Genomic DNA, 22,175 nt, shown 5'->3' with positions numbered 1-22,175 from the left:
GGGCTGTGCTCTGGGCAGGGTCAAGGCAGGGCTCCTGCCTGTGCCCTGGAGTCAAACGGCAGGTTGAGCTCCTTGGGCTTAGCTGGGCGAGGGGCAGAGCAGGCTGTCAGCGCCTGCCCCATCCCTGCAGGAAAGGTCGAGCATGGTGGGGGGGCTGCACTCCAGTGGCAAAGGAAGGATAAAGCGCAGCTGGTGCCCCCTTCACCTCCACATGTCCCCCCCCTTGCACCTCCTCATGCCACCATCCGCAGATTTGCACCACTCTGGGCTGGACACCAAGCTCCCCCAAAGCACCTCCGCAGCTCGTGCTATGCTTTTATTTTCTCCCAAGCAGCGCTTTGACAAAGTCTCAGCATTCCCTCAGCCCAGCCTGATCCCACCTCCCGCCCCGGGGAGGCACTGCCAGCAGATAACCCCCCCACCGGCTGCATGCTGCTGCTCGGAGCGGGACAGCCCAGCCCTGCGCAGAACCAGATGCAGCCTCACAGGCAGGAGCACTTCCAGCAGGGAAGCTCAAGAGAGGGAGTGGGAAAACAGCACTGCCCTGCACAGCTACATCCCCCGCTGTAAGAATCCCCCCCACCCCAAGGGCAGCCCCCGGCACCCCAGCTCCTGGCTCCAAACACCAGCAAGGAAGGGCTGGCTCCAGGCTCAGGGCTGCAGTTGCAAGAAGGGTTTCTGTGCTGCTGCTCCCCAGGAGAGGACGCCCCGCAGCATAGCTGGAAGGAGGGTGTTCCTGCCCCAGCAGCAATAAACCAGGGCCCTGGGAGAGTTTATGGCAGCAGAGAGCAGCCAGGAGCAGGAAGGCAGATGCAGTCCTCCCGTACGAGCGATGCCGGCCCAGTCAAGTCACTGCTGAGGTTACTTTTCAGTTAATGGCCCTTGTTAAATTAAATCAGAAAGGAAATGCAGCTCCATTCAGTCTCAGAGAGGTCCTGGGCCCCAGCCGAGTTGGATAAGGCCCAACGTGCTCTTGTGCATGCAAACGCCAGGGGAGGCACCAGGGCCACGGGGAGTGGGGAAGGGGCTGCCTTCACGCTGCCGGGAGGCTGCATATCCAGCTGTGCCGTGCCCATGTGAGAGACTGGCCCAGCCCCAGTTGCTCTTTGGTGAGGGGCTGGCCTGTCCCTCCCTGCAGCGTGAAATCCATCCTCCCGCATCCCAGCTGTATGTCCGCGCATGCAGAGATGTCCCCCACATGGCACTTCCCCTCTGGGGAAGCTCTGCCCTCACCCCACAGTCCCAGAAGCGCTGGGACACGGCCACAGCAGCTGTGGCTAAATGCACACCGTGGGCTGCTGCTTGCTTTGGTCAGTGTGTGCTCAGCCTCGTCCTGCACCGTCTTCACCTCTTCAGGAGCATCAGCAATTTGCTGCACTGATTTTATACAGGTACTAGGGCTGAGGTGTCAATGTGTGTTTGGTGGCTCGGTTACAGCCCCCAGGGAGATGAGCTGTCCCTGGCGGGGGGCTCTTCTTGTCAATGTCCAGGCCAGAACCCCACGGCATCCACGTGGGAGGCCAGAGCTGCTCCTCAGGTCACAAGCAGGATGCCACGTCCACTGGCACAGCCTGCCTACGACATGCTGCAGTTTGATGGCTTTGAACCGTGCGTCTGGAACAGAAGCAGCGCACAGTGAACAAGGGAAGACAAGCTGTTTCCTCTGTCCTACAAGGGGGCACATCCAGTGCTCAAGTCCCCAGGGTTGTGTGCTCAGCAGTGACACTGACGCTGCCCTCCCGGTGAGAAAAGTGACCCTAGACAGAGCCCAGAGGCAGCAGAACCCAGGGAAGACCCCCACCATGACACAGCCAGGCTGGGATCGACCCCACCACGGTGTGGAGCCTACAGCCAGCCTCACTCACCTGCCGCTGCGACTGCTGGTACTCAGCTTCACTCGCTGACAGCGCCTGGGCCAGTGCCAGATCCTCCTCCTCCTGCGTGCTGCTGGGGACAGCGGTGCATCGTGTGCCTCAGGCTCCCCAAACCTCACCGGCCCAGCACACAGAGCCCTTCGGGGTGGCAGGATCCCTGCAACCCTCCAGGACAGCTAAGGGCAGGGAGCAACTGAGGGTCACCCTGAACAAGCCAGGGGTTGGTGAGGGACCAGAGCATCCGGCTGGGGCTGGCAGCCAGCACCCTGGGGCAAGGAGAACCATGGTAACTCCAGTCTGTAAGATGGTGCTTTTAGCAGCACCAGGTAATGTGCCCGAGGACATGGGCTCCCAGGTGTCCTCTGTGAACGCCCCTGCTCAGCCTCTGTCACGCTCTAGCCAGGCTCATTAACTCACAAGCAGTCAGACAATGGTTTGCCCTACTCTGTGCTGGCAGTCACTGTCCCCTCCCAGCACCCCACCGGGCTTTCTCGCTCAACAGAGCTCCATGATGGTTCTGGACTCTTCCTTTTTTACCCCCGTGAGCCTCACAGAGGCATCATCTGGAGCCACGTGCTGAGAGGAACGTCAGCCCAGAGCCACATGATGCTGCCCCGGGCACCTCTCACACGCAGGCTTGGGGCGTGACACCACGTGTCCCTGGGCCGTACCTGGGTGGCTGCGCCGAGCTGCGTGCGGACTCTGCCAGGGACATCTCCAGAGCTCGCTGCAGTGCCTCTTCCTCACTCTGAAACAAAACATCTCATCACCAGCTTGGTCGGGGGTGGAAGGAGGCAGCCCTGAGGGACAGGCGGCCGGCACAATCTTCCCCGGCCAAGGGTGGGCACATCTGCCTTCTCCAAGGCCAGACACAGCCAAGGTGAAGGCCTTGGGGTCAGGGCAGACCTGCAGCTCTCTCTCCCCCTGCCCAAGGGAATGCAGCCCTGCCTGCTACTGCAGGGAGCATGCTAGGAATGCCAGTGGGAAGTAGCTTCCAGCCTCCTCCTCTGCCCTTGGCTTGCAGAAGAGAAAGACAACACCCAGGAAAAACAGCCAGCGCGCTTTGTCCCTTTAGAGAAAGCTGAGCACCAAGCACAGCCGAGAGCTGCCATTCGCAAGCAGCAGAGCAAACTCTGATACCCCACTAAGTGTCTGGGATCCTTGTTTGCCAGGGAAAGCCCAGCTGGGGAGCACTGCTGTCACCCACAGACCAGGGGTTACAAAGCAGTTGCTGCAATAGCTCCCCAGGGCACAGGAACCACCCAAAGCCACCCCAAATACCCAGGCCAGGCCACTCACCAGCCCGTTCTGCAGCATGACAGCCGGAGGGGAGGTGCTGCGAGTCTGCGATGCAGCTGCTCTACCTCCTCTGCGAACAGGAGAGAAGCTGGGTTATTGTCAAGGCAGGGAGCCCTGGCTGGTACGCAGCCCTGCCGACGCACAGGTAGCGGGGAGCTGTCGCTCCTGCATCCCACAGGGAGCCAAGCTGAGCCTGGTCACGTCCATCTCAGAATTACGAGTCGGGCCGTCACCATACCTGGCAGAGGCTGGAGAAGAGGGGCTGTCTGCTGGCCGGGCAGCTCCACTGCTCGACGCGGTGACTGTTTTGGAGGAGGATGCCTGGGCCCTCACAACCGCAGCGTGCCTAGGACAGACGGGACGCCTGTGAGCAACTGTTTTACCATCACGAGCCGTCCCCGGACACTGAATACCCAGGGACATGACACTAGATAAGCAAGATGCCTCCCTGCTCCTCCTCCTCCCAAGAGTCCCCATGTTGTGGCTCAGCTATGCCCAAGAGTTTCAAGTGCTGTTTCTCTCCTTGAAACACTGTGCCAGGATAGGCAGAAACCATCGGCTACAGAATAAGGGGCTGGGCAAACAGCGAAACAACCACCAGGCAGCACCAGTGGCTTTTGCTACAGGGGGGAGAGGCTGTGCATACAGCTGTGCTGATTCTACAAACCTTAATGCTGCTGGAGGACACGCCGACACCCAGGGCAGGGAGTGTGAGAACGCAGCAGCCCCAGACAAGGCGCCAGGAGGAGCTGGGCTTCTTCCCTGGCACCCATCTTGCAAACACAGCCCCGTCCCTGCTAGCCCGTCTGTCCCCGGGCCCTCACCCTGCTTTGGAGAGGGGACGTCCTGCCCCGCTGCAGTCGTGGTCCAGGGGGTGCCGGTGCTTGAGGCAGTAGTTCTTGTGGCACTGGTCACAGATCACCTTCATCATCTCCTTCTGCTTGCAGCCAGGCTTCATGCACTTGTTGGTGAAGATCTGAAAGACAACGTGGAATTGGTGAAAAGGAACATGCCCTGTCCCTTCCCTCTATGCCAGGCTCTGGGCCCTGACCAGCTTTCTCTCCCAGTACCACTTCTGTGGGGCTCTGGAGTTTGTCCCCAAATACTAGTTTTCTGTAGATAGTTTATTAGTAATTTACTAGTGCTTTGGTCTCTACAGACGAGGGTTTCCATAATCACAGAATGCAGAGCAGGAGAGAGACCGCCTCGCCCAGGGACTCCTGCCTGCCCTGGCAGGGCAGTGGGGACAGCCCAGAGCCCTCCAGCTGCTGCTGGGCTGGATTCCTGCAGGCCCAGCTCCCTGCGGCAATTTCCTCTCCTGGCAAGAAGAGGCAGCTAATTGCTGATTGCATTTTCCTAATGGCAGCGTGCAGTTTCCCATCCTCACGTCCCAGGTGGCTGCCCAGCTCCACTCCATCGCTACCTCAGCCCTGGACTCGCACCACAAAGCCCTGGAGATGGACGCACCTCCAGCTCACCCACCCTTCCTGCCCTCGGCCTGAGCAAACAAGGACAACATCGGGCAGGGACGAGTCGTGTGCTGTTTTTACCCCACCCCCGGCCTTTGTCAGGGACCCGGCGGAGCTCAGCAGCGAGGTGGAGAGCGCTGGGTTCCTACCTTACGCTTGCGCTGTGCAGGGTCGGACTTGCAGTCACGGTCAATGTGTTCACCCACCACAACATCGGGCATCTCCCCCCGCCTCACGGGGACCGGGGTGTTGCAGAGGGGACACACGGGGACCTGCACATCCTGTAGGGACAAGAGAAGGGGGCTGGGAGCAGGTAGCTGGGCCACCTTGAGTGCTGTGCAGCCGTCTCTCTCTCTATCAGGATCTGCATGCCGTGGCTTCCACGGCATCACCTGTGGTTTGAGATCCTGCTCACCACCCTCCAACGAGGCTGCTTCTGCCCCAGCAGCTGTGACAGGCGTGGACACACGCTCTGGGAAGGGAAGACAGCAGGGCTGGGAGATGTCCAAACCATTTCAACTAGTGGCAGAGGGTGGGCTGGAAGTTTGCAGCACTAAGATAAAGATCTTGGCTTTTGGGGATACCTCCACACTTGGGGGACTGCCCAAGTGACCAAAGAAGTCACAAACTATTCCGACCGCCGGCTGGGAACGCTCAGCAGCTCTGTGCACCCGAGACCTCCGCTGGACCCCTCCACGCTCACCTTCTTGTAGGCAGAGGTGCAGTCATGCTGGGCGTAAGCGATGTGGTCGGTGCAGAAGATCTGCTCGCAGGCATCGCACTTCAGGGGGAGGAAGTCTGGGAGCAGGGAGACGCCACGGGCAGAGAACGTTGAGAGGTGGGGGCTGCCCGCCTGCAGCCCGGGGGGGAGGCGGGGGGTGGCCTCCCTGACCCCCCGAAAGCACAGCCCTGACCCGCTGCAAAGCCACGGCCGCTCCTCTCCCCCGCTCAGGGAAACTAATGGGCTGCAGGTCCATGGCTACGTCTTTAGAAATGCCTAGGGCTCCTCCCCAAAGCGTGCCCCCCCCAGGTACAGGAGCAGCACCCCGGAATAACACCGAGCTCCCCCGGCGGCTGCCGGCCGCAAGGCGGAGGGGAGCGACGCTGCCGCGGGGTTCACCCACCCGGGATAACGGCCGCCGTGCGCCCCGGGGGAAGGAGGGAGCTCCGGAGGGGGCACACAGCCGTGCTCGGCCTCCCCAGCCGGGCTGCCCGCCCGGTCCCTGTCCCGCCGGTCACAGCCAGTCGGGCCACCGGCCCCGGCTCCGCCCGTGCGGAGGGAAGGACCGGACACCGCGGCCGCTCCGCGCCCCTCCGCCAAGGGCAGCCCGGGCGGCACCACCCGCCCTTCACCTCCTCCCCCGCCGCCACACCGACCGGGCGTCCGGCCCCCGCCCCGTCCCCGACTCCTAGGCCCGGGCCTGCGGCCGCCGCGCCCGGCCGGGACCAGGACCCCGCCGCCCGGTGTCCCCGCCCCGCCGCCCCTCCGGTGCCGCCGCCCTCCCTCACCCAGGCGCTGGCAGGCGGGCCAGGAGCAGTGGGCGCCCAGGTCCGGGAACTCCATGGCGGACCCGCACCGGCACCGGCGGCCGCCGCCGCGCCCACTTCCGGCACAGCGTCACGGGGGCGGGGCCACGCGCTGTCCCGCCCATCGCCACGCCCACTGGGTGCGGGCCTCCCAGCGGGCGGGACACTCTCCGCCATCCCCCTCCCCTATCCGCCATCCTCCTCCTCTTTCTCCACCCTCCTCTTCCTCCCCTGCCCCAGCCTCGAAGGAGACAACCAAGGCGGCCCCTCCGCTGCGTCCCGGAGCTCCCGTCTCTCTTCAAGCCCCTTCCAAGTCTTCAGGTGCCACGCCACGATGCCCGTCCCAGCAATGGATGGGGACGAAAGGGCGGTGTGAGCGGGATCAGGGGCGCAGGGCGGCGAGAGAGGCCACGGCAGGAAGAAACCAGAGTACAGAACAGGGCCAGGAGCCAACGTCATTGATTGCAAAGAAACTCCACAGCCACCCAGCAGCAGAACTCAAATCAGGGGAAAAAAAACCCAGGTATTGCCCGACCCCCGGTTCCAGCAGCGACAGTCGGCAGAAGGAGTCTCTTCGCTGCACAGCACCCGCCTGCTTTTGTCCCCGTACTGCTGCCCTCCCCTCTGAAGACCCCTTTCCCTCCCCCAAAACGAAACCAATGAAAGTTAAAATTATTTACACTTTTAGCCATTTAAAAACCCAATAAAATAAGATTGCATATGTCCTACTGGGGATGTGGGCATTAGCAGCAGCTACAGCTAGCTCGGTACTCTGCGTGCAAAACAAAAGACAAACAGAAGACAGACCAAAATACTGCACCATTACTAGGAAGCGTTTGCTGGGGTTGGTGTTTCGATTGTGGCGTAAGGCTTCTAGGAGCCGGCTCCTCCCCAGCCGCAGGGCAGGGGCGTCTCCCGCTCAGCCAGCGAAGGCCGGGCTCTAGAAGGATGGAAAGGATTCGTTATTCCAGACACAGCACATTAACACTGACGCGTTTCCGTCCCAGTCAACACAAACATCTAAAAACCCACTGCACGTTCACGGTGTGAGTTCTTCCTTCTTTCCAGTGACGATGGAGGAAAAGGGGGCGCATGAAGAAGACCTAAGACATAGATGCTGCTGTCATCACTGCCTCCTCCTCATCTCCTTGCTTTGGCAGCTCAGCAAGTGTGGGAGAGGGGGGAGCCGGAGCAGCAGGAGACTCTTGCGCCTCCTGCTCCTCCCCGAGCCCCAGCTCTACATCCATTTGCTCCAGCTCCCCCTGATCCAGTAGCTCAAAGTCATCTGCTTCCTCCTCGTCCTCTGGTGAAGCTGCCGTCTCCGTCTCCACCACTTCGGTCTCTGACAACTGTGCTTGGAAGCTCAGTTTCTCTTCGGGCTCGGTGGGGAGGAACTCGGAGAGGGAGGGCCCCTCGCTGGCCTCTGAGGACCGCAGCAGGGCAGAGAGGGTGTTCTGCACCGCCGTGGTAATGGCAGTGGTGACGATCTCCTCGCTCAGTGTGTTGATGCAGATGCCCAAGCCCGGGGCAGGGACAGTCTTTGGCTCTGCGTCGCCTCCTGCCGCTTGCCCGCTGCCATTGAAATGCGTATTTACAAAATGGAGAGGAGACGCTAGGCGAAGGATGGAGAGGTCAGAGTCCACGGCCTCCTTCTCTGCTGAGTCCAGCTCACGGGCAGCGTGGGCAAGCTCAGGACCCAGAGGCACACCAAACGCATCTTCATCGCCCTGTGGTCCCAGGTCTCTGGAATGATATTCTTCCACGGAGGGAAACTCTGCCAGGTCCTTGGAAAATGACTCCTCTGGCTCGCTGTGCAGGCTCTGCTGATCCAGGTCTGAAAGGCATCAGCATTAAGGCACAGGTCCCCTCACCTCGACCCAGGGCACTGGTACCTCCCACCCACCTCCCCCATGCACCAGGCCTCACTTTTGGGCATCCTCCCAGCTCTGGGAGCACAGCAGGAAGGGGTCTGCAGTTATTCCCTTCTCCCCAGTGGCACGACTCACGTGGAGTGTCCCTTTTCTCATCCTATTCTGCGTGCTCAGAGAGGTCTTCCTTCTCCAGCTCACGCTCTCTGCATGTAGAGCCCTCCACTAAAACCCACAGGGTCAGGAAAATTGTCCTTACAGCACATCACCTGCCTGTTCCTCCCCAGACACGTAAGTGACCACATCCTAGTGATTACCTTCACGTTCCTCACCACTAACCAGTCTTTCTCTGAGCTCATAAGTCTGACAGAGTGGGGCGTCTGACCTGTTTCACCCAGCATCATAGATGGGTGTGTGACTATACCATACAATGATTTATGAGGGATTTTGTGGACGGCTTCGCTCTCTTGCTGGAGTGACAAAAGAAAATCGTCTTGTGGGGCTGTAATCAGAGGCAGATGTCCACTCAGGACCAATTCAGGATCAGCCATGAAGCCATGGCATGCAGCGCTGCTATTACTACTTCCTCCTTCTAATGCCCTTCCCCCTGCAAATAGCTAGGTTCTCTCCCTGTGTTCGGAGGGAGTTTTTCTGGGACAAAACACTGAGGGTCAGGAAGGCAGTGAAGTGTCCCATCACGTACCTTCAGAAACGTCCGTCAGCTGTGGGGTGGTAGCCCTCGAGACAGAAAAGCCCCCACTCTCCAGGATGGAAGCCTCCTCATCAGAAAGCTCAGAATCTGTGATTGACAGCGCCAGGGCAGTCTTCTTCACATCCACCTGCATGGGATGAAGGCAGAGGGACAAATTCCTGGATGTCTGACTACCAGTGCTGCCTACAGGCACCCCCGCACAAACCAGAGCTTCCAGGCATAAGGTCCTTTGCTGGAGAGACTCTGAACAGGGAGAGTATGAAAGCAGGAGGGGGGTGGGCAAAGTGCTCATTGCACTGCCAGGAAAGGACAGTTTCAGCTCACACTGGCTTTCCTGCAATAATTCACTGCCTGAAGCTTTGCCTGCCCTCAGTGAAGAACCCAAAAGAGCCAGCATAAGATGGGATCAGCCTGTAGCAGTCTCAGAAGGCTTTGATCCTTCTTCCTCTCCTGGGATCACCAAGGAGCTAAACAGCCCTTCCCTTTTGCATTCACATTGGGCCCAATGACACCTTCTACAAGTAGCAGTGGTTCAAGCATCCGAATTCCTTTAGAGGCTGAGGCTTCCCATGCCACAGCACAGCTACATACCCAGAGCTCCTGTAAAGGAAGATACCTGGTCCGTTTCTGTGGTGCACGTATCGAAAGGTCACGCCTAGTCCGACTGAGAGCAGGGAACTGTGTAAGAGTTCCTCATCTCTCCTTTCCAGTGGTGACAAGCCTCTGCACATTACACCCAGAGCATTGATTTCTTTAGGAGATGCTCACATTCTCTGAGCATGAAGCATAACCATCAAAGCAATTCCGCAGGAGGCTGGAGCATGGCTTGCCCTGTCCTGCTCCTGCATCACCAGCCCTGTGCTGCTGAATTCTCAATACCCAGATTGGAGACAATGGCCTTCATCAAACCAATATTCTTCTGCCCTCGGGATTCTGCGAAGTGACTTGTTGCTCTGCTGTTCATTATGAATGCAGCTGTACTCAGACCCCCCCTTGGCTCTCAAGCTGCTGCAGACCAGACAGGAGGGACTGGTTGCTGCACAGCTCTTTGCGCTCTTACCACTGGGGAGAAGCCCGACAGCTCTGCTTCACTCTCACTCTCCGTCTCTGCTGTTGGCTCATCACCTGCTGCAGGCTCACTCTTCCCTTGTCGCTCTATGAGAAAAAGAAAGGCTTTACATGGGACTCAAGGAATTTTATGCCTTTATACATCACTTTCCCACTTCTTCTACCATCCTGTGAAACTGTCCAGTTTCCCAGAAGCCCAAGGTTCCTAGAAACAACTGTAATCTGTTGCTCTCATTTGCTATTCCCAGGATTACCTGCCCAGTTGCTCTCCCCATAGCCCTCAAATTTCAGTCTGTTTTCCCCTGCTCCACTGCAGCCTTTCCCCACGCGCTGTTGCCAGACCTGCTCTCCCCATTGTCCCTTTGCTAGGCCTCCACCTTGGGAGGACGGCCCCAGAAAAAGTCAGAGCGAAGGTGGGTCCTTACTCTTCTTCTCATGCTTGTGGTGCAGCGTCTCTGCCTTCATGCTGTAGTCCAGTTTCATCAGAACAGGCTCCAAACGCGTGTACATCCTCTGGATCAGCTCGTGGTAGACCACCAGAGGCCAAAGCAGAATGCTGAGCACTGTGACAACAGGATGCGGGGAGTGTGAGAGACAGACCAAGCACAACTCAGCCCTTGACGGGGCGCCAGCAAGAAACTGCATCAGGGGAAGCACAGTTGAATGGCATTTGCTTTCCCACCTGACTGCCTAAAATCCTCATCCATGGCTATTCTTATTCATGCCAAAGCTCCTGATTAACCAGGTTTTCCTAACAGATCTCTGTTAGGATACAAATTTATGTTAAGATGAAGCGTAAGCCCTCCTCTTCGGCCACTACATCCCAGCCCTAACATGCAACAGAAGGCCTGAAATGAGGTTATTGAAACTAAAAAACACCAAAACTTTTATAAGGGTAGCAGCATAGAGCTCATATGTAGATGCGCCAGCAGCAGACCACCTGAACAGTCTTCAGAGTTAGCAGGGATTCATGACGCAGTGAAAAAGGTCTTATTTGCTAAACATGCAGCTTGCAGCTTCTTTAACGACTCTCTCGATACGGATATGCCCACTCCAGGAACTGAGAGACTGCAGGTTTCTGCTTCTCCGGGGCCTCACCAGCACAGCTCCAGCCGCGGGCAGGAGAGGAACACAATGCTTTAGCGACGGCTCCCTCTCCCGACTTTGCCGTTGTACTGCATGCACACACTTAAAGCAAGAGACTTCCCAGAGCACATTCCCTCTATCGATTAATCATCTTGCACAGATCCCCTCAAGAAAACCACAAATATGCTTCTACCAGCGTATTCTACCAGCGCAGTTATGTCATGTTTCAGCTTAAGTCAGACGAGAGAGCTGCTTATACTCACAAATGATGTAGGAGATCATTATGCCTGGAACATAGTGTCCAACTACAGCCAGAATCAGGCAGCCTGAACAGACACTCATGCAGAACTGAAGGAAGAGAGAGGACAAACAGAAGTGACAAGAGGCAGAGATACATCTATGCAACCAGTGCAGGAAACCCAGTTAGAGCAAAACGAGGGATGCTCCCCACACAGTCAGTACACCAGCTTTGCACTGAGTACGTTCAGATGCTGACAATCACAACTCAGACAGCCTGGTTGGGTTAAGCTGGAAGCATTAGAGGTTCAAGCGCAGGAAAACCAAGGTAACCCAAGACCCCAGTAAAATGAATCAAAACTTCATCGGACAATTCTTTACGCAGTAAATGACGTTCCCTGAGGCTAGGACAGGATATTGCAAATTGCCATTTTAAAGTACATCTCTCCTGCAGAGCTCAGCACTTTAAGAGAAGCCCGTACTGTCCTGACAGAGACAGGAAGCTGTTACAGAGTCACGAGATGCTGTGCCACTGCTACGCAATAAACCAGCTGGAAGAAGCATTAGCAGAACCCACGCTCCCACCAGACCAGGACCTTCCTCCTATGGAAAAAGTGGAAGTATAATGGTACAGCCCTGAGGGCTTATCCTGCATTCTCCTGGGGAGGGGGAGAAGTGAGAACAGACACCCTGCAAGCCAGGGCATGGGCATATTGACTAAATCCAGCAATTAAGAATTTCACTCATAATGGAAAGGGTCTACAAAAGCTGGGGCCCTCTAAGGGCTTTGCTCTCCATGAATTCACTCTTTATGGGCATCTTGGTCCTGGTCTCCTACTCCCTGTAGTTGGGACAGTATTTTAACAGAAGAGAAGTAATTAGCAGTGATAGAAACCCGCTCCTTTTGGCACATTGGACCCCAGCAAGCCTGATACAATCCCAGTGGCTGGTCTGTCCCATTTTCTGTGATGTTAAGGCAACTCCTGTCTACAAACCCTTCCCAAACAACACGTCACAGCCATCACAACATGGTTTATGACAAGTTTCCACGCACTCAGAAACACCGCTGCATTTGGACTTGGCTAGCCACATCTTGGCTATTAAAATAGGCAGGACCAGGTTAAAGGGTTGAATGGAGCCTGTGAAAGGGGCAGAGACTGTAGGCTCCCCTGTTTTCTCCCCATTCCCAATCTAAGAACTTTGTTTGCCCACTAGGCATTCACAGAAGGGTTCAGCTCCAGCTTACAAATACTGGAAGCAAATTATTCATTATTTAAGCTTCCCATGGCACAAAGTCTGAAAGGAATGAACAGCAAATGTTAAACATGGATAGGAAATGTAAAAATATTGATTTGACATTCTATCAACCCCTAGGCCACTAGTAATGGAAAGAAAAGCCCCTGCACAGAAGAGTAGGTATCTCCAGCTTACCTTGGCAGGATTTTGCCTCTTGTACTGTAGCAGTTCCTGCAGGTACAGCCTGAAGGTGACCCAGCTCTCTGCCAGACAGTGACACAGCTCAGGGACACTGAGCAGGTGAGGTTGTGCCCCTGAAGTCACCCCCTCACTAGAGACAGACAAGAGCAAGAAGACAATCTTTGAATGTGGTCTGTTTTGTTGCAGGGGGCGGAACAGCTACACTGGGAAGAGACATCCCTACCAAAGGCTTGACAATACTGACTGCATCTTCAACTGAACTACGGAAGACACTTGATTTGGAGATGCTTTTTTCCTTTAATCAGGAAGACAATGAAGAGACACCTGAGCCAAGCAGCAGCAGCAGCAGACACCATGCCACAGCATCCCTGTGCCACAGGCCTAAGATGCAAAGCAGTTCACTCAAAGCCACACAGGCAGAAGGGCTGGAGATGGAACTAGTTACGTGGCCTCCTCTGGCACCAAGTCTGAGGTAGCCCGAGTGTGGTGCTCAGACCTATAACCACGGCCAAGCACGGGATGCGAGCTATGCCACCACAGACAGCACATATGGCCTGCAAAAGTCAGCCTTGGGGATTTCCTTCTCTCTGGAAGATTCTTAAAATAGTTCAGGACAGATCCAGGGAAGAAACCCAAGAGTTCCTAACATCAGAAGCAGTTGAGCTTTATTGCTACTCAAAGAACACTTGCTTTCCCCAGAGTCTCAAACTGTGGCTCCGGAGCTGATAAGCAGCTCTCAGTGCAGGAGAAACTGCTACCAATGTTTCGCAGCAGGAGACGTGCAGTCTACCAACAACAGCAAAGAGGGCAGGTGAGATCACCACACTATATTAAGGCTTCCCCACTCTCCCTTCTCATCAAGGAACACATCAGTGAGCTTACCTCTCCCCTCCCGGCTCCTCCGATGGTTGTGCTGTAGAGAGAACACAGGACATTAGTCAGCCAAGTGCAAAATACAACCCGACATTTTTACCACTTGAACAGAGCAGAGCTGGAGATGTATCATCCTTAGCTAGGGATGCACCCTGGGGACCTTCTTCATGCTCTCACGCAAGCGGCTTGGAGTTCGAGCTGCACAGGCTTCAGTGAAGCATGCCTGGAGACTCGGAGCAGCCGGAGCACCCGTCTCAGGGTGCCCCAGCACACTTTGCAACCTGTGTTGACACACACACGGCATGACACTTGTATCTGAGTTGCACCCTGCTGCTAGCACGTGGGCTCTCCACTGCAGGGATCATACAGCTTGCCCTGACATCCCACACGTCTGGGCAGTGCCATCCCCAGGGCAGCTGCCTAGCCCTTGTCATTCACAGAGGACTGCCAGCACAGTCCCTGGGCTGGGCAAAGATTCAGTTCCCATCTCAGAGCCCAACGTGGCACTTGCAGGTCTGAGCTGCATTTCCCACCGACCAGCCCAGACCACAGCCCCTGGCAGGATGCTGTGTACAAATGCCAGAGATCTCCCTCTGTCTCTATCCTGTCCCATAGAATTAAGTAACAAATAGCAGTCTTGTGTATAATTATCTAATTTTAGGGCTCTTATGTCCCCTGACAGCTCTTTGTGCCAGGCACAGATATAACTATAATCCTAAGGTTTGGCAGCCTGGGTAAGAACAAGGGAAAGCTTCTCCCATTCCTCTCTGTACCAAATCCAGTGATGATCAAACAGGGACTTACTCCGTGCAGTACTGAAGAGAGGAGCAGTGTTTCAATGGCAGAGGTCACACATGATTATGCTCTGCCTTTAGATACATAGACAAAAAACCCCCCAAAAATTTCTATGATAGCTGGAACTCATGAGCCTGTCTGCCTATGGATTTGGGTGTCCTGGCTAGCTGACTAGTGTCTGGGGAGGTACAGGGCTCAACCAAAGCCCTTCCAGCAACACAGTCTTTGTAAGCCTCCCATGTTCAACAAGGCCCTCATCACGCTGTGAAGGGTCCTCCAGGTCTACCCTCCTTGTGCAGGTTTTGGCTGGGATAGAGTTAATTTTTTTCCATAGTAGCTAGTATGGAGCCATGTTTTGGATCTGTGCTGAAAACTGTGTTGATAACCCAGGGATGCGTTAGCTATTGCTGAGCAGTGCTTACACAGAGTCAAGGCCTTTTCTGCTCCTCACCCCACCCCACCAGCAAGCAGGCTGGGAGGGCACAAGAAGTTGGAGGGACACAGCTGGGAGAGCTGACCCCGACTGACCAAAGGGATATTCTATGCTCAGCATATGAAGCTGGGGGAAGAAGAAGAAAGAAGGGGACGTTTGGAGTGATGGCGTTTGTCTTCCCAAGTAACCGTAATGTGTGATGGAGCCCTGCTTTCCTGGGGATGTCTGAACACCTGTCTGCCAATGGGAAACAGTGAATGAATTCCTTGTTTTGCTTTGGTTGCATGTGCAGCTTTTGCTTTACCTATTAAACTGTCTTTATCTCAACCCATGAGTTTTCTCACTTTTACCCTTCCTATTCTCTCCCCCATCCCACCAGGGGGGAGTGAGCAAGCAGCTGCGTGGTGCTTAGTTGCCAGCTGGGGTTAAACCATGACACCTCCTCTACCAGTCAGCCTACCTCCTAAAGTTGGTAGGGACAGATACACCTTAGGCGCTGTCTGGCCAATGGCAAACCTAGTCCAAAAGGGTCTAAAAATCAGTCGGACCCTATCCCCTACACTGCACGTCACCATGTAAACAGGACTAAAATAAAGGAAGAGAGTTTACATTCAAAGTCCAGGCTAATTGTTAGAAACTGGCTGAAAAACGCAACATGAACAAAAAAGAGGTTTGAGTCCTCCCTGGAGTCATCAGCCAGATGCAAAGCCCAAAAGCAGCAGTGACTCTCCCAGGGAAAGACACAGAGGAAGCGAACATCCCTCACTGCCAACACCCAGTGAGGCTCCAGACTCCAGTTCAAGCCGCAGAAGAGAGCTCTCCCGCAGCCACCATTCTCCCAAGACACAGGACGATGGGCCAAGTATGTCAGACTCCTCCTCCCGCTGCAGGCACTGCACCAGCCAGCTCGCACAGTGCAGTGGAGCGGGAGGCCATCAGACCAGGGGAGGAGGCGATTCTTTGAGAGCGTGACCCAGATTTCCAGTAATTGGGCCTGACAAGAGGAGTCAACTGCTCTCAGACTGGGCTGCCCATCCGCTCCTCTGCCCACGACTCTTGGGTATGGCTGCCAAGGCAGCCAGCAAGCATGGCTCATAAAGGGAGCTTGGGGCGAGAAAGGAATATTATGGACAAAGCTCCACCCCTACGAGGTGGTTGCTTCTCTCACACGGCTGCTGATGCTGTATTTTGTTATTGTGCTCAGGAATCTAAAGCTGCTTAATCGCAGCACGCAGAAATCCAGCTGTATCTCAAAGCCTCATCTATTACCTGCACTAAATCACCAAATAAATTACATTTGGCACTGGCTGGTATGCGACGGCTGGCTATACTGGCTGTACCAGCTACCAAAATGAGGTGCTGGGATGGCTGCTGTACTCTGCTGGACAGAAATGCCAGCAACACAGCAAGCAGGAGGGCAGAGGAGCCCCACTGCTCTCTGACTGACTGCAGTAATCCAAGCCATCCAAAATATGCCAGCAGAGGGAGTGAAACAATTCTCCTCAGTTGCTTCTGAAGGTTTCTGAGACACTTTGGGGAGCTGCAGAACATTTCAGCAGGCTGCAGAGTGTTCACGTGATTTCAACTATCTGGCAAAACACAAGCTGTCTTTAAAATCAACCGTATCTTGCTTCCTGTAGTAGAGTAGCCTGCCTGCTGGCTATCCCAAAGCACTGGAGCCTTACACCAGTTGGAGGAAGAGCCCAACCACAAAAAACCTAGAACATTTCTGACAGGACACATTCACTTAAGTAAGGCTTAGCTCCAACCTGTGCTGCAATACTGTCTAGCACTGATACAACTAAGCCAGCAAGCAGGACGCCCACAGCTGGCCTCAGATCATCAATAAGCGGCTGAAATCTTGCTGTCGGCATTTCACACCGCATTGTGGGTTAATACAAACCACTTGACATACACCAGGCTCTTGTGGGAGACCAGTCAGCCACGCAAGAGTTTAGGTTACGTGTTGGTACTGACAAATTATCGCTGATGGATTCCTTGGCTCTGACAGGTTTTCAACACTTCCTCACGAGGCGTTCTTCATCTGTGTGTAAACTTTAGCTAGAAAGCAGGGGCCCTTTTTAAGGAGTACCAGCATTCAACTGCAAAATGCTTTGCTAAAGCTCTTCCATGCTACATTCTCCTACACTGACCAAAATACAGCTGCCAAACAATGGTACAGAAAACATCCCTACTTGGTACCCATTTCAGGAGAAAGTGGAGGTGCCTCCTAAGTCCTTAAACAATACTTAAGTGTAACCCCACGTAGACAAGATTACATATTGAGAGAATACCCTGCATGGGAGCTGAAAATATGCAGTCCCTTCTGACAAGACCTAAAAAGGTGGTGCATCTCACTGCTCCTAGTGCGTCCCTGATCACAGGGTGTGAGTAACTGCAAAACACATGCTGAGGTTTTAGCATTCCTTCAGAAGTGATGTTATAAGCAGTCACCCAAGACATACAGAACTGCCACAAGCTGAGGTTTGTGTATATATGTGCCGACTCTTGAAGGTGTGGTACTGACCTACTTCCAAAAGCTCCTGGAAAAGCTTACAGGAAGCACTGAGGAGGAAAGCCACAAAGCTACAGCTCTGCTTCAGTGCGAAGTGAGAGCTACACAAGAACCCCTAAGTATTCAGCAGTGCCAGTTCAACAGGAGGCCCCTCAGGAACGCAGAGCATCGCTCCTTCCTTGCAGAGGCTGAGGAAACACGGTTCAGTGGACCATGTTGAAATCAGGGCTGTGACCTAACCAGGCACTTCAGAAAGGTGTCCCTGTTCTTTGCTGTCAGCAGCAGAAAAGCAGCAAGGAGTGAAATACGGGGTAGTACACCACTGAGAAGTGGCTCAGTAGGATGTGCACTGACTTCTTGCAGAGCTGATGATACAGGATGAGCCTAACCCCTAGTGTGTTGTTTTGCTTGTTTTTCTTTTTTTTTTTTTTTCTATTCCTCACTGCTCTGCATCATATAAATTGAGTTCAGTATGGATTTCCTATTTTTTCTGTGATAACACAACTTTTACAGGCCTGGTACTTGCTGTAGTGACTCTACCCCCACCTGCCTCAATGATACCATTCTGTATTGGATACCAGGCTTTTGCATTTCTGGACATGTTTCAAGTGAGATGTTTTGGGTTGGCTTTAAACTATTCCCTTAAAAATCCAATGTGAATAAGCAGGAAATTAAATTGGCCAGTCCAGTTTGGCTGCCTAGTTACCTGAACCACACAAAGCAAACAGTTTCAAGACTACAGCTGAAACATATCTAATCTTATCAGGACTTCTGTGAAAGCACCCTTTAAGTCAGTACCCTTTTAGGTCAAATAAAGGACACCTTACAAACACACATATAGAGGGGCTTTCATTCAGAAACCCTCCCTAGAGTAGGGGGGCAGGGATGGAGGGCCCCAAGCTGCCTTTGAACAGCAGCAGTAGATGCAGTAGGCAGGTCTGGGTCCAGTGGTTTAACAAATTCCAATGAAGGAGGCACTCAAAGCAGACAGCAGCCAATCCACCTCATCATCATTCTGCGACTATTCCTCATTGCTTTTGTGCCTAATGTTGGCAAAGACCCTTCAGTAACTGGGAAAGATAAGCCAAGTGATCAGACTCGCCGATTAGCTGGAGACCAGATGCTGTTCAGTCCAGGTACAATACACTAACTGTCCCTGCTGTCAGACCTCATCATCCACTCTGCTACCTGCCACAAGGAGAAGTGGCTCTCATCTGCTCTGCCTCTTTCAGGGCATAAGTCCGTGCTGCTGTTAATTAAAACCAATACACTTCAACCTCCCCATATCCTTCCCCCAGCTCAGCTGGCCCTATATGCCTAGACCTGTAATGATCTTTTCACCACAACATTTGCAGGAGAGAAAGGACATAGCAGAAACACTGCATCATCCCTGTCACCAGCTTCTCTGACAAGCTAGCCAGTCCCCCTTAGTCACTCGCAAAATGAGCTATTCCCAGAACTTCTCAGCACTGGGAGCAATTATTCCCATGCCCAGAATATTAGTATACAGACCAATACTCTGACACAAATAGGCAAGAGGCAGCAGCAGCATCAAAGCCTGCAGTTAAAGTAGGAACAGGGCTTACAGGACCTATGAGAGTGCCAGGGAAGGATTGGCTGTGGCCATAGCCCAGCAGCTGCTAACACTAGAACCATATCACCGTAGCTACAGTGCTACTCATCACATACCTGAGAAATCAAACAGGAACCTGGGCTTCCACCTCTCCAGCAAGAGGATGCCAAGAAGGGACATGCTGAGGAGAAAGAGGGGTCTCAGGGAGGTGGAGGAAAACAACCTAGAAATCAAACAAGAAATTGTTAGGCAGGAAAAAGGCAGCAAGTTACTGCTCTTGATGAGCAGATACAGCTTAGCTTATGGCAGAGCAGAAAACATCCGTCTGCTACAGGCCACTGCAGCAAGCATTGTGCTCTGTAGACACCCACCCCCGCCACAGCACGTTCTCAAATGGCGCCTTTGCCCACCAGCAGACAGCTGACTACCTGCCATCTCCCAGCGCACTCCTCCCCTGCTCCTGAGCTCCTCCTTTGGTTGTAAAACAAGATTTATGCTCCCTTGTACAAGTCCCTCCGAATCCTCAAGGTGGAGGCTCTAGACAATGTAAATACAGACTGCTGTAGCAGAAGACTGGTTGAGAATTGGCCTGTTTGCTGAAAACTTTGTCCTATTTGTCATCACAAGGCCCAGCATTACCCACAGGTAGCATCAAAACACATCCTGAACCTGCTTCTAGATGCCAGTTCTTTTATCACAAACTTTTCCCTGTTTAATCACAGCCTAGCACTTAAATGGTTTAGTTGCTCACTTGACTCTATCATAAAACCTTTCATGTCCCTCATCAACACGTTGGCTTAAGCCAAATGCCAGCTCACACAATACTACTCACACATAGTCGCGCAATCCCACCATCAAAGAGTTTATCTCCCCACTCCATATAGGCTGAACAGCAAAGGTCCCAGGGTGGCAGTTGTGCCAGCAGCAGCTGTCTGCACTCCTCCTTTCCTCCAAACAAGAGCATCAGCAATTCCCTCCAGCTCAGAAGAGCTCTTTTCAAGTCTCTCCAGAAATGACTGCCGGTAAAATGCATTCACCCTCTCTCCTTTAATGAAAACTCCTTTCCAGAGCGAAAGAGCTGCTCTGCTATTTTACCTTCCTCCTCTTCCGGAAGTATTTGCCAGTAACTAGGCTCAAATGCACCAAGCTGATCAGAGTTGGAGAGCATCTTGCCGTGCAGCATAGGCTGTGCTCCCCACCAAGCCACAGCCGGGGCAGAGGACTTGGTAGAGAGATCTGTCTTGCTGAACAGCACAGAACGAGTGTCGTACACTTTCCAAGGGCTTACAGGACCCATAATGACCTGAACAACAATGTTTTTATCCATTCTCATGGGACAGCAATTCTGTAGCTTAACACATCAGCTCTGGAAGAATTTCCTTCTATTCCACCTCATTTATGGATTGCAGTTGAAGGGTGCAGGCTGAATCCTCCGTGGGACTGTAAATAATTCCTCCCTCTCTGTGATATTTAAATCTCTCTCTGCTGTCCTGTATTCTGGGCACTCTTTGTTTCTCTCGACCTTTTTACGCACAGTCCCTTAGCCAACACTGTCCACCACCCCTGCCCTCTCATGGCACGGCTCTCCGCCTCCCACTAACTTCGAAGCTCTGCGCTCAGATCTTTCCAGCTGGTAGAGGAGTCCCAAACCATTTAAGTACCTGGCTGCCATGTACGCCTCTGATAATCACATGCATGAGGGAATAATCATATGGATGAGGGAGCAGAACATAAACGGTCTCCTCAGAGCGACTTCAAAGGCTGTTTGGTCTCATACTTTCCCCTTCTCTGACTTCAGAGCCTGTCCCTTCCTATTCCATCTGCAACTGATGTTTAACTCTTTCCCTGACCTGTTTTGACCTTTTCTCCCGGGAAAGCTGCTGGCTGACAGCGTTTTTGCCAGCAAAACTGACTCACTGTTTATACAAACAAACAGGATGTTTTTCATTCCCGTCCACAGCTGGGCTCTGCCACTCAGGCTCCCGGCTCCTCCTGGTGCCCAAGAGGCAGAGAAGGGAAGGCAGGGCAGGGGGAATACGCTCACCCCCCAAACCAAGTGGCCTCATGTGAAAAATCAGCACCCTCCAGAGAAAGATTAACGAGCAGAAAGGCTTAAATAAAATGCCGCAGGGCAGCCTGCCGCTGCAGGAGGCCACGGGGCTTACTGACCATGCTGATGGGGTGAAGCGAACCGATAAAAGCACGGATGCAAAAATTAACCAGAAACGTGCCTGGGCGAGCCTCCAGTTGGGCCCAGCTGCATTTTATTATCACGGGGCAAATCCTGCCCAGGCTCTTGGCACCGTCTCCCCTCGGGGAGGGGCCTGTTTATGCTTGTCGGAAGAAAACAGCACCCTGACTCCTGGCTGAGCGCATCCCACGGCGTTAGGGGGCCACAGCTGCCCTCAGCTTTGCCGCAAAAACACTTGTCACCCCGCAGGAGCATGCCATCTGGCTCACAAGCGTCCACACGCCGCTGCCACCGCCGAGGGCTCGGCAAGCAGCTCCCCGATAGCCACTTGCCCAGCGGGGGGGCAGGCCCCGCTCCTGCCGCGGGCTGCCCCCTCCCCAGCTCACCAGAGGGCCCTGCCGAGGGCTAGGCGAGCATCACCCCAATAACGCTAGCCCAGTCCCTCTCCCCCCGCGGCCTACCCCCGCCTCAGCTCACCAGAGGGCCCCGCCGAGGGCTGAGCGAGCATCACCCCGACAGCTGCTCGCCCGGCCCCGCTCCCCCCGCGGCCTACCCCCGCCCCAGCTCCCCGAGGATCCCACCAAGGGCTGGGCGAGCATCACCCCGACAAACGCTCGCCCAGCCCCACTCCCCCCGCGCCCTACCCCCTTTCCCACCTCACTCGAGGGCCCCGCCGAGGGCTGGGCGAGCATCACCCCGACAGCCGCTCGCCCGGCCCCGCTCCCCCCACGGCCTACCCCCGCCCCAGCTCACCAGAGGGCCCCGCCGAGCGCGGCGGCGGTGACCAGGCTGTGCAGCGGCCTCTCCCACACCAGCAGCCGCTGAGCCGCCGCCAGCGCCGCCTCCCAGCCCCGCAGCCGCTGCCGCAGGGCCGCCGCCAGCCGCGCCGCCGCCGCCGCTGCCGCCTCCTCCTCCTCCTCTTCGGCCGCTGCCGCCGCCGCCTCCTCGGCCCGGCCGCTCGCCATGGCTGCGGGAGGGGGGAAGGGAGGGGCCGCTGTCACCGCCGGCGGGGGAAGGAGGCCGGGGGGGTGACGGCGACCGCTGCACCGGCCCGGGCGGGCGGCACCGCCTGACGGGGACCAGGCGGCCGCTGGCGCCGCGCGCATGCGCAGCGCGCCCCGAGGCGGGAGGGGGGGGGCACCGGCGGCGCGTGCGCCCGGGAGGGGCGGGAGGGGCGGGGCGCTGTGCGCAGGCGCGCTCCGGGCCACGCCCCCACGC

At 55.2% G+C, this 22,175-nt stretch overlaps 2 protein-coding genes across 4 annotated transcripts; both read right to left on the bottom strand.

Annotated features, from left to right (window-relative positions):
- Positions 1 to 75: 75 nt before the first annotated feature.
- Positions 76 to 6,462, bottom strand: ZFAND2B (zinc finger AN1-type containing 2B). Of its 2 annotated transcripts, none has more exons than XM_063342283.1 (9): positions 6,152 to 6,462; positions 5,346 to 5,440; positions 4,792 to 4,923; positions 3,998 to 4,149; positions 3,412 to 3,519; positions 3,174 to 3,243; positions 2,546 to 2,622; positions 1,866 to 1,947; positions 76 to 1,614 (listed from the first exon to the last, which is right to left on the bottom strand). In XM_063342283.1, the coding sequence occupies exons 1-9, from the start codon at positions 6,204 to 6,206 to the stop codon at positions 1,576 to 1,578; spliced, it is 810 nt and encodes a 269-aa protein (XP_063198353.1). In that variant the 5' UTR covers positions 6,207 to 6,462; the 3' UTR covers positions 76 to 1,575. The 2 variants fall into 2 exon arrangements, with proteins under 2 accessions (XP_063198353.1, XP_063198354.1); XM_063342284.1 differs by having other exon boundaries at positions 1,866 to 1,944.
- A 149-nt stretch (positions 6,463 to 6,611) lies between these two features.
- RETREG2 (reticulophagy regulator family member 2) lies at positions 6,612 to 22,073 on the bottom strand. Of its 2 annotated transcripts, none has more exons than XM_063342280.1 (9): positions 21,711 to 22,073; positions 18,883 to 18,989; positions 13,460 to 13,490; positions 12,572 to 12,707; positions 11,167 to 11,251; positions 10,243 to 10,380; positions 9,810 to 9,904; positions 8,741 to 8,876; positions 6,612 to 8,003 (listed from the first exon to the last, which is right to left on the bottom strand). In XM_063342280.1, the coding sequence occupies exons 1-9, from the start codon at positions 22,061 to 22,063 to the stop codon at positions 7,273 to 7,275; spliced, it is 1,812 nt and encodes a 603-aa protein (XP_063198350.1). In that variant the 5' UTR covers positions 22,064 to 22,073; the 3' UTR covers positions 6,612 to 7,272. The 2 variants fall into 2 exon arrangements, with proteins under 2 accessions (XP_063198350.1, XP_063198351.1); XM_063342281.1 differs by lacking the exon at positions 21,711 to 22,073 and adding an exon at positions 21,435 to 21,445.
- Positions 22,074 to 22,175: the final 102 nt, after the last annotated feature.

The sequence above is a fragment of the Chroicocephalus ridibundus genome, chromosome 7 (genome assembly GCF_963924245.1).
Source record: "Chroicocephalus ridibundus chromosome 7, bChrRid1.1, whole genome shotgun sequence".
NCBI lineage: Eukaryota > Metazoa > Chordata > Aves > Charadriiformes > Laridae > Chroicocephalus > Chroicocephalus ridibundus.
Note: the sequence above shows the minus strand (reverse complement) of the source record. Positions and strands in the feature narration are given on the sequence as shown.

Bases quoted from the DNA above. Each gene is read 5' to 3' on its own strand.
- ZFAND2B (XM_063342283.1), bottom strand. From the start codon at position 6,206: ATGGAGTTCCCGGACCTGGGCGCCCACTGCTCCTGGCCCGCCTGCCAG. The intron at 3,520-3,997 runs GTGAGGGCCCGG...CGTCTGTCCTAG, and splicing joins CGTCCCCTCTCCAAAGCAGG to GCACGCTGCGGTTGTGAGGG. The intron at 2,623-3,173 runs GTGAGTGGCCTG...GTTTTGTTTCAG, and splicing joins TCATGCTGCAGAACGGGCTG to AGTGAGGAAGAGGCACTGCA.
- RETREG2 (XM_063342280.1), bottom strand. From the start codon at position 22,063: ATGCGCGCGGCGCCAGCGGCCGCCTGGTCCCCGTCAGGCGGTGCCGCC. The intron at 18,990-21,710 runs GTGAGCTGGGGC...TTTGATTTCTAG, and splicing joins GCGCTCGGCGGGGCCCTCTG to GTTGTTTTCCTCCACCTCCC. The intron at 8,877-9,809 runs GTAAGAGCGCAA...CATCCCATGCAG, and splicing joins TGTCGGGCTTCTCCCCAGTG to GTGGATGTGAAGAAGACTGC.